General features: G+C 36.7%; 1 protein-coding gene across 1 annotated transcript in view; it reads right to left on the bottom strand.

Annotated features, from left to right (window-relative positions):
• The window catches only part of CDC40 (cell division cycle 40), a 36,575-nt gene that overhangs the window by 13,751 nt on the left and 7,875 nt on the right, over nt 1-14,949 (bottom strand). Inside the window, exons 2-6 of the mRNA XM_063151001.1 lie at nt 14,430-14,516; nt 13,060-13,189; nt 4,155-4,238; nt 2,088-2,227; nt 1,384-1,480 (exon numbers count right to left, since the gene is read on the bottom strand). Coding sequence (XP_063007071.1) covers nt 1,384-1,480; nt 2,088-2,227; nt 4,155-4,238; nt 13,060-13,189; nt 14,430-14,516 — 538 coding nt within the window. The remainder of the gene's footprint in view (nt 1-1,383; nt 1,481-2,087; nt 2,228-4,154; nt 4,239-13,059; nt 13,190-14,429; nt 14,517-14,949) is intronic.

The following is a 14,949-nucleotide window of genomic DNA, read 5'->3' as shown; positions in this document are numbered from 1 at the left end:
CTTACCTATTTTACTCATCATCAAACAGCAAGAGAGTTCCCCTGACCAAAAAGACTTCGCTTACACTAACGCTCCATAGATTAAACCGTGCAACTCTAATCCTGACATTTGCTTGCAACTCACATTCTGGCCAACTCTGTGCAGGGTCAGTCATGTCAACAGAATTACAAATCAAGGAAAAAAAGATTCATTTGGCCAGCATGAACCAATATTGGTCAGCAGCAGCCAGCAACTGCTCTTTAGCTAGAATTAAGAAGTGATTGGACAGTCAGAAACACAGGGATGCATTGTGCAGGAAATGGATTATTTCAGAGTAGACGTATGTTGGGTAGTCATGACAATAAACTGTGCACTGATTAAATTCATTTCTCAGTTACTGGAATGTTATGGAGTTTTGGTTGTACTCTTGCACAGTATCTATGCATACACACATCTTCAAAATGGAGTATTTCTGGAATGTTTGCATGTGAGATCACAGTTTATAGGCAAGGTCTTTCACTGTGAAATTTCAGGTAGAGAGCATGCAAAGTTGGATACAAAATAATCAGCCCGTAGGAGGCTCAGTGGCTAAAATTTCATGTTTGTTATGTTCACTGCTATAAATTCCATCATGATCTACAACACATAAACAGAACAATGTTCTAATGCCAGCAATGCTTTTCTCACAGTCACTTCTTCCTCAATGCACATTAGAAAGGATGCTCACAGCTCCTGTGTGTGAGCCTGGCTGTAGAAACTGGCACAAAAAGGGAGACCCTGTCTACCAAACTAGCCACACCAAGGGCTGTTTTGTATGCACACAGTTGAAGTAAGAGCTTCAAAAAATTACTGAATTCTACTTAATCACCAAACCATTTTCTTTGAAGGTAACACATACTACAGGCTTCTCTAGGGTAATTAATTGATACACAATTATTCATAATATGACAGCAAGAACATTTACATTAAAAATTGAGGAAGTGTAAAGTCCAAGTGATTTTCTAAATTGTTCATAAACCATAACTCAGAGCACTACCTGCTGATGAAAATACTGACACATAAAACTACAATAATTCTGAAGCTGAAACTAAGCCAAACCCATAACTTCAAAATGTTTGCTCTGTGAAACAGAAAAGAGATACGTGCATCTAGTAACACTGAAAATAAATAAATAAAGCCAATACCCTGAAAAATTATATTTCCACACTGCTCTTCACAGTACGAAGTGGAATTAGTCCAAGTTTATATCTTTCCCTGTCCTTTATGCTTTTGCCTGTGAGTGCTGTTATCTCCAATACAGAAACATCAACGTGCTGAGGCTGTCTGCCATCCTCACTAATTAACACAGCAGGCAAGAAAACACAGCGAGCTAGAAAATGAGAACAGCCAGGAAGATGCCATTACCATGTAATATAGTCTTCTCCTCTCCAGGTTTATCATCTTCTAGTTTTCCTCTCTTCTGCCTCTTAGCTGTTATTTCATCCAACTCCTTCTGCTCTTCCTGGAAAAAAATAAAACATGATCTCTTAAAAAGTCAGCATTCAGAATCACATCACAAAATCCAGAACTGCACTATTGTTTACTCACTATTAAGAAGATATTTATTTGCTAAACAAGATTAGAAATATTTCTAAGCATCAATAAAGAGAATACCCCTATCAAAACCATAAAGGCCTGGAAGGCTATGTACACTGAAAAGAACAAATATATTTTTAGTCACAGACTAAAACCAAGCACTGACTGGACAAGAAGGATATCTGTTGGCTGGACGGTTCAGGGTGTGTGCATTTGTGTGTGTGATATTGGGGGTTTTCATTTGCCATTTGCTTTCAAAAAAAGTTGTATTTTAACTTTTTTTCCCCCCAAAGCTGTTTCTTTTAATCAGACTCTACACACAGATTGAATTAATTTTATTTCCAATAAGTGTTCCAAATAATTGAATGCAGAATATCTGGAACATTTTATTTGGATATGTCACCCAAAATGTTTCTAATTACCCCAAGGCATAGCATGGGTCTGCTTGGACAAGTACTAGTGCAGCTGGATCTCTGTTGAAACCACTGCCATGTACTGACAATTTGTATCCATTTTGTTAAAGCAGGACTTACTTCTGATGGTTTGGCTACTTCTTTTTCATCAACATACTTCGCCCATGGTCCCAGAAACCCATCAATATTAGATGCATCATTCTCCTTGAATTTCTTCCTCTTTTCAATTTTCCTCTGTCCTGTTTCAAACACTGTTAAACCTGAAGAAGGAAACAACACACTGACTAACTGCTAACAGAGAATACATCAGAGGTTACACCATAGTCAGTTTAGAAGAAAAAGCCACCACCACTGCTCCTTTCAATATAAAGGACAACATGGAAAAAGTATTTGATCAAAATTGGCCAAAGCATTGCTCACTTCTCCAGCTATGAACACCGCTAACTATGTGCAGTAACAGAGTAACACTTTAACTGTGTATCCTTGCTAGTTAGAATATTTAACCAGGCATGTACCATAAATTTTTAACAGTAAGTCTGCAGACTGCATGAATACATCAATTTTCATGATTTAAACAGTGTAGTCTTTGAAAGTAGAGTCTTCCTGGCTTCTGATCCCTCTGAATCCTCTCAGTTTGAAAAAAAACAGCCCCAAAATGAAAATAAGACAAGTGCCCCCAAACCCCAACCCCAACTGTGTATTTTAATTTAGAAAAAAATAATAGAATTATAGAATGGTTTGGGTTGAAAGTGACCTTTAATGGTCACCTACTCCAACCACCTCGCAATAAGCAGCAAAATCCTCAATAAGATCAGGTTGCTCAGAGCCCTGTCCAACCTGAACTTGAATGTTTCGAGGGATGAGGCATCCACTACCTGTCTGGGCAACTTGTTCTAGTGTTTCACCAACCACATTGTAAAAAATTTCTTCCTTATGACTTAGTCTGAATCTGTCCTCTTTTAGCTTAAAATCATTACCCTTGTCCTATTGTTACAGGCCCTCTTAAAAAGTCTGTCACTATTGATAGTCATCTCCCTCCAAACACTATCATCCTTCTTTCATAGAAATACTAGCTTTTCACAAATATTGCACAGAATTTAATGTGTCAAAACCACTATACAATATGGATATGGGAGGGGAAAAACCCTGTAGGTAATTATTTTAACATATTTTAAGTTTTCCAAGCTTGTATATACAATTATGTTCAATTTCCAAAAAATGTTTTTCTGCAGCAGCAGTAATATTCATCTAGTACAAAAGAGACAAAAGAAGCTTTACACAAACAAGGGGAAAATAGGCAATGTAAAAAGTTAAGTGGTGATCAGAAGGAATCACATTAATCAAGGGTTTTCTTAAAATGAAGTATGAAATTCCATTATGAAAAGGGTTTTTTTAAATGGTTTAATCTTAGTTATTTCCTTCTTTGGAAGGAAAGACTGAAATAAGCTTGGATATATTCTGAGGAAAAGGACACAGAAATAAAGATCCTTTGTATACCCTTGTGAATAGGATATTTGAAAAAGACATGCAAAGGAAAGCATAACCATGACATTTACACAGGTACAGTTTTCCAATGCAAACGAGTCCCTTTGAGTGTTAAATATCTTGTATCAAAGTATTAATTACAAAGCCCATGCCTCTGGTATCAATCCCCCCAGTGGCACGCTGTGTTGTTACCATTTGGCAACCTTCCAGTGGTTTTTCTTTTCCAAATAACCCAAAGAGCTTAACTTTGCTAAGCAGAGATAACATGCAGCCCCCAACAGGAGTGCCAGAGGTTGCACACAGAGTGATCAGTTTGCTCCTGAGGAGCAGCTTTGGTGATTAGCTCAACAGACAGCTATCCTAATGCAGACACATGACAATGTTAGCTTAGACAGAATTTAAGAGAATCAAAAAGCTGTTTCAAATAGTACTGATAAATTGTATTCATGCAACGGCACATTACAAATCCTATTCTGAAATTTGTCATGACAACCTGAATCATTTGCTACTTCAAGAAAACAAAACACTCCAATATCTCTCTTCCCCCTCTGCATCAAAATTGCAAAACATTTCTTCTTTATTGTGTTCTTGGACATGGGTAAGTCTCACATAATACCTTCCTTTGCTAATACCCATTAGTAAAGAAGCAATGAAAACAATTTAAAGATGCAAGTAATTTATACAAGATTCTGAATTAACTACCTTGATTTTTTTCAGCTTCTTCTACAGAACCAATATATTTGGTAGCAGCTTCAGGGTTATCTACAGAGGGATCTAATGCATAACCTGGAACAAGAGGAAAAAAATACTGTTATTTCAAGCTTTTCAGTTTTGTACAACTTTTACTACTCTGTCCCTCCGCAAATTCTTTCCTGTTTACTCTGAACAAGCTGGGGATGATGAAAGATTGAAACTTTGAAATCCCATTAGCTTTTCAGTTGGCCTGAGTATAAAGATGACTATGAGGTAGTACCATGAGGCCCTCGAGTACATACTGCTATCAGAATTCTTACATTTGCACAGCACAGAGAAATAAAGAAATGTAACAGGCAACAGTTAACAACATAAGATACACAAGATACAAAGGGTGGGTAATCACAAGAAGCCAAGTAACAGAATCTGGTGGGCAAGGACCCCAGGACGCCCCTGCTCTGAGAGAGGTCAACGCTGAATTCAGGCCAGTGTGCTGCAATGCAAAGAGATTTTGAAGTGCCATGGCAACCTATTCTTGTAGTAACATAGCATAAGGAAAAGACTAGCTCAGTGCACTCAATGTTAAATGGATGCTGCTTTAGTGCAGGGCACTGCTCCTTGGTTTGCAAAGCCAGTGAGTCACGTGGGAAGCAGCCAGTGCTGCTGCATACACAGAGCCCTCTGGCTTCAGGAGCAGCCTTCTGCTCTGCCCACTACTTCTGCTGGCTCAGAGACTGTCATCTCTGGCAGCCCTGGGGTGGCAGCAGCTGGGAGGCAGAGGATAGAGATGGAGGAAAAAATAATTGAAGTTTTCTAGGGATTTGTGTGTATTCTGTCTCCCAGAGCAAAAGTTACTTAATCCTCCTCCTCCACAACTGGGAAAGCTTCAACTTGAAAGGAGTTGTTTTAACTAATGTGGATGGTACCAGAAGCAGCAGTCATGGACTTTAATTTTTAAAAGAATTAAATAGTCACATCTTCATTTCCTGATGACAGCTGTTGAGCCTCAATAAAAACAAAACAGATCCAAACAACTCCAACCACAACAAAATCAGCTGCATTTAGTCTTATAAATAATTTATAAAATGGACAATAATTTCATAGCTATTCAGGATATTTACAATTTTAATACATACAGCCACCTTTTTTTCCTCCATTTCTCCTGAAGTGGATAACATGATCTTATAAGATAGACAAATAAATTCATTTGGTTTCCAAGAAACAGGTGGTGCACTGAACACTTACTGACCACCATGGTTTATTTTTTTTTTTGGGAAAGGCTGCACCCTGGTGGACATAATCACAATTTTTATTAAATATTAAAGTGACAAAATGTCTCTTGAGGAGTCAATGAGTATTCCTCTCTATCAAGGATGGGAAAAAAAAAGATAAAGAAAGATATTAAACCACCAGTAAAACACATGTAATGAGTTAAATTCTACAGCATCTAATTCCTGCATTTTTGTTGATTCACAGAGGCAATCATGAGCAGAGAGAGATTATCTAGTTTACTCTGGAGACCAATGGCTCATAAATGCACATACAAACACATACAAGCTGAGAACCTATCAACACCATTCCAACAGCCAAAGGAGATTGTCTCCCCAAACATTTTTCAGAAAGACTACTCTCCTAGAACATGGTCCAGTTAATTTCCTTTTGGATGCTGGGAAAAAAAGTACTATTGAAATTAGTGGAAGTGTCATTCCAAGAACACACCAGGTATTCCCAATCCAAACACAGCACTCCACCTGCCAACCAGCCCTGTAGTTTCAAACCTGGTAAAACCCAGCTGTGGAACAACATATGTCCAGATGATCCATGAATACAATATAGGAAGAGAAATATATGCCAATGTCTTCTTACCAAATATACAGTCCCACTATTCCTCTGTTAAACAGTAAAATAATTTATTCTAGACTTTTAGTAGGATTTACTTCTATGGATAACCAAACTGAGCCAACACTGCAATCAGACTTCCCCTAATTTAGCTGCCTGCTTTTCCTAAGCCACTATTTCAATGAGTTCCCTTCCAAGCTATAAGGTTTCTGCTAACAGTAGAGAGATATTACTTTGGATTGCTGTCAAAATCAATACAGTGGTTTACTTGTCCTCCAACTGTATTGACACCATCTCTGGGACTCTATTTGCTTGGTACTTGTAAAAGAGGGACAGTATTCCCATGAATAGGGCCCCTTGGCCAAGCACAGCTTCCCGTGGAAGTGGAGACTTACAGTTGGGTTGAATTTGGTCCAGCATCATTCTCATAGAAAAGCTCTGAACAATTTCTACTTTCTAGTGGATATGTGAAAGGGAATATTTTCCTTCTGGCTGGGACTCCTAAACGCAGCTGCAAAAGACAGCTTGCTTTTATCCTACTCAGCTGGTATCCCACATAGTGTGCCCTGACTTCTGTGGCTCCTTCAGTTTTTGTTAGGAGGCAGATATTTCCCACAACATTTTAGCAACGAAAGATACAATTCCACCTACATCCATAATTTTAGTGCACCTGAAAATGGTTGGTTAAATAATTAGACTTTGATGTGCATTCCAGAAAGACAGCTCATTAAAGCCTGTTTACACCTCACTGTGCAATGCAGCATACAGAGACCCAAAGTAGCTCAGGTATGAGGAAAAATACAGCTGGACTAACCCACACTGCACTGGCATTTCTACAGAATCAAAGTAATCAGATAATAAAGTGCCTACAATTGTTAACAGGTAATAAGTGACTGTAGGTGCTGCATGTAACATGAGTAGATTAAAAAAAAAATCACAAGTGTTATTTCCAAGGCAGTTATTTTAAGCTCTTAAAATATCAGTGTTAGTGATGACATAATCCTGCTATAACCAAGTTACTGAATATTCAGAAAGAGCTTTGAGATTCATTAGACTTCAATAGAAGACTATTTCTTATTAAAAAGGACATTATCTTGTGAAGAAGAGATTTAAAAATACCAAATGTTGCATGAGTGAAGTAGTCCACTGTTAGGATGAGCACTGATACTGATGCTCAAATAGCTATGAAATGGCTAAAATATTCATGAACAATTTATGTGCAGCATGTAAAAAATAATCTTTAATTCTTCTTCTGAAAATGTATATGTGCTCATATATTGACTTTTTGTCACTACTCAAAAGGGAATTTTCAAGAAAAGAGACTCCTTCAGCTGAGAGCGCAGATACAGAAGAATAAACATGTGTTGTTAGGATTTCCTAGTCTTTTTTGACATGCTCCAAGGAATACAACATTGAAAAAATAATGCTAGTTAAGCATTTTAAATCATAATGTCTTGTGAAGGGAAATTTTATTTTCTTGATAGTTGAAATTAAAATAAGAAGACTGCCTTACACCAATGGAATCAAACTATGGTATATCACCCAGGACTGCAGATGCAAAACTGGTTACCAAATAAAAAAGTCAGACTCCCACAGAGCAATTATTAATGGTTTGCCATTAAACTAGGAGAGGACCTTTCACAAGATCATAAAATGCCTATTTGGACTATTTTATTCAATGTTTATTATGGATTATGACATCAGTATACTCCTTTCAGGTAACTGTAAAGGGCAATAAGGTGTCCCCCTCAGGATTCCTTTTTTCCCAAGCTGAACAGTCCCAGCTCTCTCAGTCACTGCAGATTTTAACCCTAATGTGGAAAACATCTCCAGTGCCTGAGACAACTTCAGTTTCCCTAACTCCTGGAATAAAGGGAACCTTACTGAGATGGGTAGGTCTCATTTAAATTAAAAAGCAAATGGCCTGAGAAGGATGAGAGAGTACTTTCTGATAAAATATCTGGGGTACTTAAAGAACACCTAAAGAAATATAATACTTTAAAAATACTTAAAGAAAAGTAAGCAATTTGCAATGACACACAATCTTCAGAAACCCAAGGAAAAGGCAGCACAGAAATTTGAAATCTCAGGTAATGGGGACACTAATAATCACAGAAGCCTATTCCAACTGAAGGCAGGGAAATGGAAAACCCAAGCACACATGCAAAACAACAAAGGCTAAAAGTAATACATTGGAACATATTGTTTTAAAATAATAAACTAACATAATTGGTAGGACAGTACTGACATAATTGGACATAGAATATATGCTATACCAGGCAGAAAGAATACAGAAATAAGATGGTCATGCCAGTGGGGAAAAACATGCTCTATGCCATAGAAAGCTTAAAGACAAATCAGATTAACAAGCTAATAGTGTTAATGAGCATTAAATGATCCTGTGGACTGAAACTTCAGGTCTAAGCAGTGGTGAATAGAGTTGCCAGAAGTCCCAGAGTGACCATTAAGAGAGAAAATGCAGTAACCATGAGAGATTAAACAACAGGTGCCAGGGAAAGAAGCACAGTAATAATGACATTTTAGTCATCTCCTTGCAGCAGACTGCACAAATCTCACACCAAGATGTGATAATTTTTACACAATGTACTTGTACCATGAAGCAGTCATGCCAGAGATTCACATGAAAAAAAGCCAGTTTAGCAGTACAGGAAACTTGATTGTAAGATATTCTTTCTAAGGACACACATTTTAACAATGACCATAATGGGGTATAAAATGAACATTGTTGGCAAAGCAAAGGAAGATTGAAAAACATCTATGAAAATAATTTTAATCTCAAAATAGGAGGGTATATTAAGAAAAGATTTCTAAAAGGAACAGAAAGTAAGCACCAAAGGGTAAAGCCTTTTTCAAATGCAGGGGCACTTCAAAGACACCATGTAGGAAAAAAAAACTCCTCATGCCTGCTAGCTAATAAAACACAACTTTAAAGCAACCAGAGGAAGTGAGCACTGCCGAATAGCATGTTAAGAGAAAATATTAGAAATAAGAAACTATTCTTCAAAGAGTTGAAGTTGCATCCAGATGTGGAAAATACAAAGATCAAACTCCAGCAGACAAAGTAAACCCCACACTAAGGCAGCCTGCCTCCAAAAGTGAGGGAAATCTTATAGGATAAAGAAACTAGCATTTGTCCTTCATCAAAACTGGCAGGCACAGAAAGTGCACCCAACAAGGTATAGGCCAACTGATGCTCACGGACTGAGAAGAGCATCTGTGAGGGTCTCATTAAACACATGTTGATAACAGTGGACTCCTGGGCCAGAATCTTGCTTTATGGGCAACATGATGCTGAATCTACCTCCACATGAAATGCCAGGAAACTAGAGAGTCAAATAAATAGTAAGAAAACACCAGGATCAGAGACAATCACCCAAGAGATCTAAAGTCAAATCACAGTGCAGGTACTCTCACCTAATATCACCTCAATATGGCAGAAAAGGAATGTATCAAATACAATGCTGTCTTTCAAAGGACATTTCAGAGGAGATATGGAGAACTACAGATCAACCTGCCAGACATTTGTACTGTTAGAAGATTCAAGGAGTACAAACTACAATAAAGAAAATGAGTATGTACTTGGATGAGCATTATATATTGCAGGAGAACAGACACCACAGTTTTCTCTACAGGTACATCACAATGAGAAAATCTCCACAATATTTCTGAGGTGACAATCCTGTGAATGAGCCAAGCTTAGTTGATCTTGGATACCTTTACAAAACCAAGTTAGACTGATTACAGGATGCCTCAATGATATTTTAAAAACCCACAGGTCTTTACGTGGTCAATTGATGAAAAGTTATTAAAACACTGTCAAAAATAAATGGTTGGCTTGCACAGGAAAGTTGCTGGTGGATTCATGCTCAGGCCCATGACATCCAACATATTGATAAATGATGTGGAAAAATGGAGCAAGTAGCTTAGAGCAAGTTACTCACAGAACAAATTCACAGTGAGAATAACACATAACCGCTGTGCACAGCTTTGCTTTCCATCTTAGGAGCAATACAGTGGAACTAGAAGAGACACAGAAGAGAGACAAGGACAGCCATAGGCATGAAAAGGCTGCCACTGAGGAACAAGAAGATTCATCAGATCTATCCAGGTGGGAAAAAAAAAGGAGACTGAGAAGAAGCTATGGCCAAGATCTATAAAATAAGAAATCACACAGAAGTGGTGAATAAGAAATGATTGCTCATTTAATTTTCCAGCATAAGAAACATGGGAATATGAAGTCAAACTAGAAAGCTGTTAAGTTCCACAAGTTCAGAACAGAGATACTTCCTCACATAAGGAGCTGCTAAGTTGCAGAGCTGCCTGAAACAGGTTACTGAACAAAGAAAAATTATATGGGTTCAAGAAGCAGCTGGAAACATTTGTCAAAAAGAAAAAACAGAAAACCCCCAACAAGTTGTCTGAAAATTAATAAATATACAACCATTGCCCTTGGCTGACAGACTGTGTATTGAAAAGTATTCAGGTGTATCACTATTTTCTTGCTTCCTTCTTCTGCTTCTCACTAGATACCCATTGCTGGCCACTTGTCCAATGGAATAAAAGGCTGGAAATATCCTCAATCAATGACAGCATGGATGTTCTCAATGATGCTATCCAAGCAACACAAGAAAAATGTACTTTTAAGAGTAAATATTAACTGCACAAGAAGCAGGTAAGAAAGACTAGTTGCCAAAAAATACTTGGGTTTTGTTTGTGATTAATATACAGTTTTCTCAATGAATATGTATAAACTTTCAGGATTATGTATTATAAAGCCGGCTTTTTTTGGTGGAAGACACTGCGACAGTTGAGCTGTTTTGGACACATGATCTCATTTACTACCCTTGTCCCTCATTTACAGTCACTGCTTCTCTATTTCCCAGCCTTTGCAGATTTGTTTGAGACCTCCTGCCTTAGTGCAATGGTGCTAAACAGAGTAATAGAGACCAGAAGTCTCAAGATCTGCAGCTTTTAAAAGAGAGGTTTACTCCTGCTCCTCTAATAGGTTATGAATCAGTCTTAAAAAGATTTATGGCTTGGGGTTATGCCTATCAATTTTATTTGCATTTCTATACTTCCTATTTTCTGAGAAGATATTTATTGCATCCTTCCAAATGGAAAAACAGGGTATTCAAAGTGTTAATAGATAACATTCTGACAGCTTAAAGGAGTGCTGTTTTTAACAGATCTTCTACTGAGCCAGAATATCATGCTCACTCCCTGCATCTCCTAGCTTGAACTTCAGGTTCTCAGTGCTGGCTTTTGCTGTTTAAATTGCCTGTATCTCAGCCTATTCCTAGTTCCATTGTCACTATATCCAGATAATTATCTGTTGAACATTTCTAGAAAGCTGAATGATAGCTGCACAGTTGCCAGTGTTACAAGGTTTAAAAATACATTTTTATATTCACTTTTAATGCAGCTTTCAAGACAGTTGCTATACAGTGATGACATAACCAACAGAAGTAGTTTTGGAGTAGACTTGCTAGCTTTATCTTTCTCCAAATGAAACTTTTCAAATAAAAAACCCCAAATGAAACACTACATGCCTACAGGCACTTTTCCCCAGTATCTATTTTACACACACAAAAATGTTAGATTTAATTTCACAGAAAAAAAAATCTAATCTGTCTATTCAGATCTTGAATAGAGGCTCCTACTTGTATTGTCTGTCAAGATCTAATATCAAAATTACAGTCAACTAAGTTAAAATTATGCTATGAAACTAGATATCCATTTCTTAATATTGTCAGTTTGGTTATAGTCCACATCCTAACAACCCAGTGAAAAGTACTGATTAGCTAAAACTATGTAAGAGAAAAACTCTGTCAGTAATATATTTCAATTTTCAACATTTACAAGAAAGCTTCTAATAAAACTCAAGTACAAAGAAAAATTGAGAGTGGGATAGTCTCTCATGTGAGGCATTTTCTTCCACTGTAATAGGTAGTTACCACAGATATTAGCAACAAAGTCCCAATCTCATGCATCACAGAATGCAGTAAGTGAATTCAGGCATGCATAAAGCCCTAATGAAATTAAGGATACTTGTTGAGGAAGGTGATTTTTGAGGCAAAACAGTTTGCAAGAAGTAGTATTTTGAATGAAAATGTGAATAAAGAAAGACGCAAATCTGTTGTGCAAAAAGTTGAGTGTTGTGACATTTTAAGTTAACACAGGAAGTATCAGATCTTGTCTAATAAACTGAATTTCAAGTATATAAAGGATACTTCATCTGAACAAGCACTTGCAATCAAACTTAAAACAGAAATGAAAGCTTACAATGAAACACAGGAAAAAAAGTAACCACTGTTATATGTAAACATATGGCAGCTTTGTTCTTTCAAATGTGTGTGAAAGAGTGTTTAGAATCCATAGTCTACCCCTATTTTTCCTATCTAAAAAAAAAAAAAAAATTTCTAGCAATTCATAAAAAGCCTGTTTGAATCTCAAGCTTCCCCAAGACTGAAATGTTTTATTTTTCAAGTGCCACTATTTACAAGGGAAAATGTTATCCAAGATAAGAAAGCAATTACTACACTGACTACCAGGACAGTTCTTTGGGTCTGTTTTAGTAATGCATTCCCATCCTCTGCAAACCTGGTTCTTTCAGTTTGGATCAAGGGGCAAACACTGAAGAAGCTGACAACTCAGTAAGGCTTCCTTATGGTTTAGAGGGAGTCAGAATCACATGAAATGAAGGAATCTATTTGCATAACAGATCTACAGTTAGTCATATGAGAAGTGTGAAATTTTGATTTGTATTTTATACACTTGGTGCAACTAATGGAAGGATTAATTAAGAGAGGCTTGCTAGGAAATCATACACTGGACTACAGTCCAAAATAGAATTACAAAATGAATTTTCCCAAATAAATACTATGATCTCTATTCATAGGGATTCTCATTCAAAAGCCTTTTCCCATTTTATAAATTCTGATAAAAAGCAGTTGACAGAAGTTACAGTCCTATTAATTGTTCTATCAAGACCATCATGATTTTTCCAACCTGGGTATGATAAAGATGGAGGTGAATTCCACTGTTAAGGACTTACCATAGGTTGCAAATGTTCTTCTTTGTTGTTCAAACATGAAATCATTGATGTGAGCTGGTTCTGCATATCCAGAAAGCATGTTTCTAGGTGCAGCCATTTGCTGAGTCCTAAATGGATTTTCTGGTCCAAACTTCATCAAAAATGATAAAACAAGGTGGAGCAGAATTAGTAATTTTTTATTTTTGTGTGTTTATTTTTTCAGAAAAAAAAAAAAAACAAACCACAGAAGAGACCCGTCTTTCAAAAATGGTAATGCAAAATCACTTCAACTTTAAATTTCTTACTGAATAAGCTTCTTCATCTGCTATTTCACACAGTAATCACACAGCTGTTGTGAACAGTTGATTTCAGGATTGAACTTTCTAGCACAGAGCTCAGGGTGATATGAGCTACTTGACTAGTTGATATTTGGCAAAACCAACACAGACTCACTATGGGACCAGTACAAGCATTCAGAAGACAAAACCCAAGGCTGTCCCACAGCAGGTCTCCCTAACTAAAACATTTACACACAGCAGCACTGAAGCAAGTTAAAAACAGTACTTTTGTTCACACACACCCATGGCTTTGATATGTTGCAAACTCGCTTATGAAAAGGCCAATTTATGTGGTTTCTCAAAAGGTTTTCTAAACATAAAGCATAACTAATGTAGAAATTTGAGACTGATGCAGTATTTGTCTACCTAGAAGGCTAACCCTTGGTTGAAGAGAAGAAAAACTGTACAAAGAAGTTAAATATGGAAAAAAGTTAAATGCCTGAACAGCTATTTTTATCTTTCAGATAGCCTGTCAGTTATAACAAAATGGAAAGTGGTTCACATGGCACCAGGCAGTCTAAATTCAGTCTTAAATGGTTTTTCACCATATAAATTTAGCATAGCTCAAGTTACTAAAATTCTTAATATTGATGTGAATAATTAAACTGAAAGTACTTTGATTTTAATGTTAAATCCTCCTCTTAAAAGTCTTATATCTGCAAGTCTTACAAATGTTAATTTTGCCCTAATGAGCACAATGAATAAATAGCAAAAATGTGAAAAGAGTAAAGGACCACTTCAATGCAGTTCATGTTTAACTCAACATCTTTATAATGCTATTTTCCCAGCTTAATTTTTAATTTTCATAGCCATAATTCTGATAAACATGTTAAGACTCTTCTTAGAAGAGCTTTATGCAGAATATTAAAATTCAAGCACTAAAAATACCAAGACACTTCTGCAGAATCTATTTTTTAGTTTGCCCAAACTATACTCCAAAATGCAGCAGGCATCCAAGAAAGCTGTCTTATAGGAAAGTCACAAAAAATTTATACAACCTCTTTCCTTTAATCCAAAGACACTTCTGCTCTGAAAACCAACATTGTTTCTTACCTCAGGTGCAAACATGGTTTCATAAGTGGGATTGTATTGAACTTCCTTGATAGCAGGATCAAGGTGGACTCCTGTTTCCACGTCTTCCTGAAATAAAACAGGCATATTAATAACCCACTTTTCACACACAGACATTTAAATATATGACATTACCTTCTTTCAGTCCAAATTAGGGCTGTAGTACAAGTTGACACTTCCAGCATTATGAAAGAGTACCTTGACCAAAGTTTCTATTTTACAAAAATATTGACTGCAAAACCAATGTCAGGTGGTCACTGAGAAACTTGTCTAGAACACTTGAAGATTTTTGCATGTGAGAAATTATTTCTTTTTATTTAAGGACTTCATGCACACGTTTTAAAAACAGCAGCAAGATTGAAGAAAAGCCTTTTTTAGTATGTTTGAAAACCAGACTTGTAAAGAAGAACCAATTAAAATGGTCACAAATTTAATATAAAGGTATGAAGGTAGAACTCTACAAAAGGTAGAAGGCAGAAATCACAAGTAACTATTCTGAAAG

Source organism: Melospiza melodia, chromosome 3, assembly GCF_035770615.1.
Source record: "Melospiza melodia melodia isolate bMelMel2 chromosome 3, bMelMel2.pri, whole genome shotgun sequence".
Taxonomy (NCBI): Eukaryota; Metazoa; Chordata; class Aves; order Passeriformes; family Passerellidae; genus Melospiza; species Melospiza melodia.
Note: the sequence above shows the minus strand (reverse complement) of the source record. Positions and strands in the feature narration are given on the sequence as shown.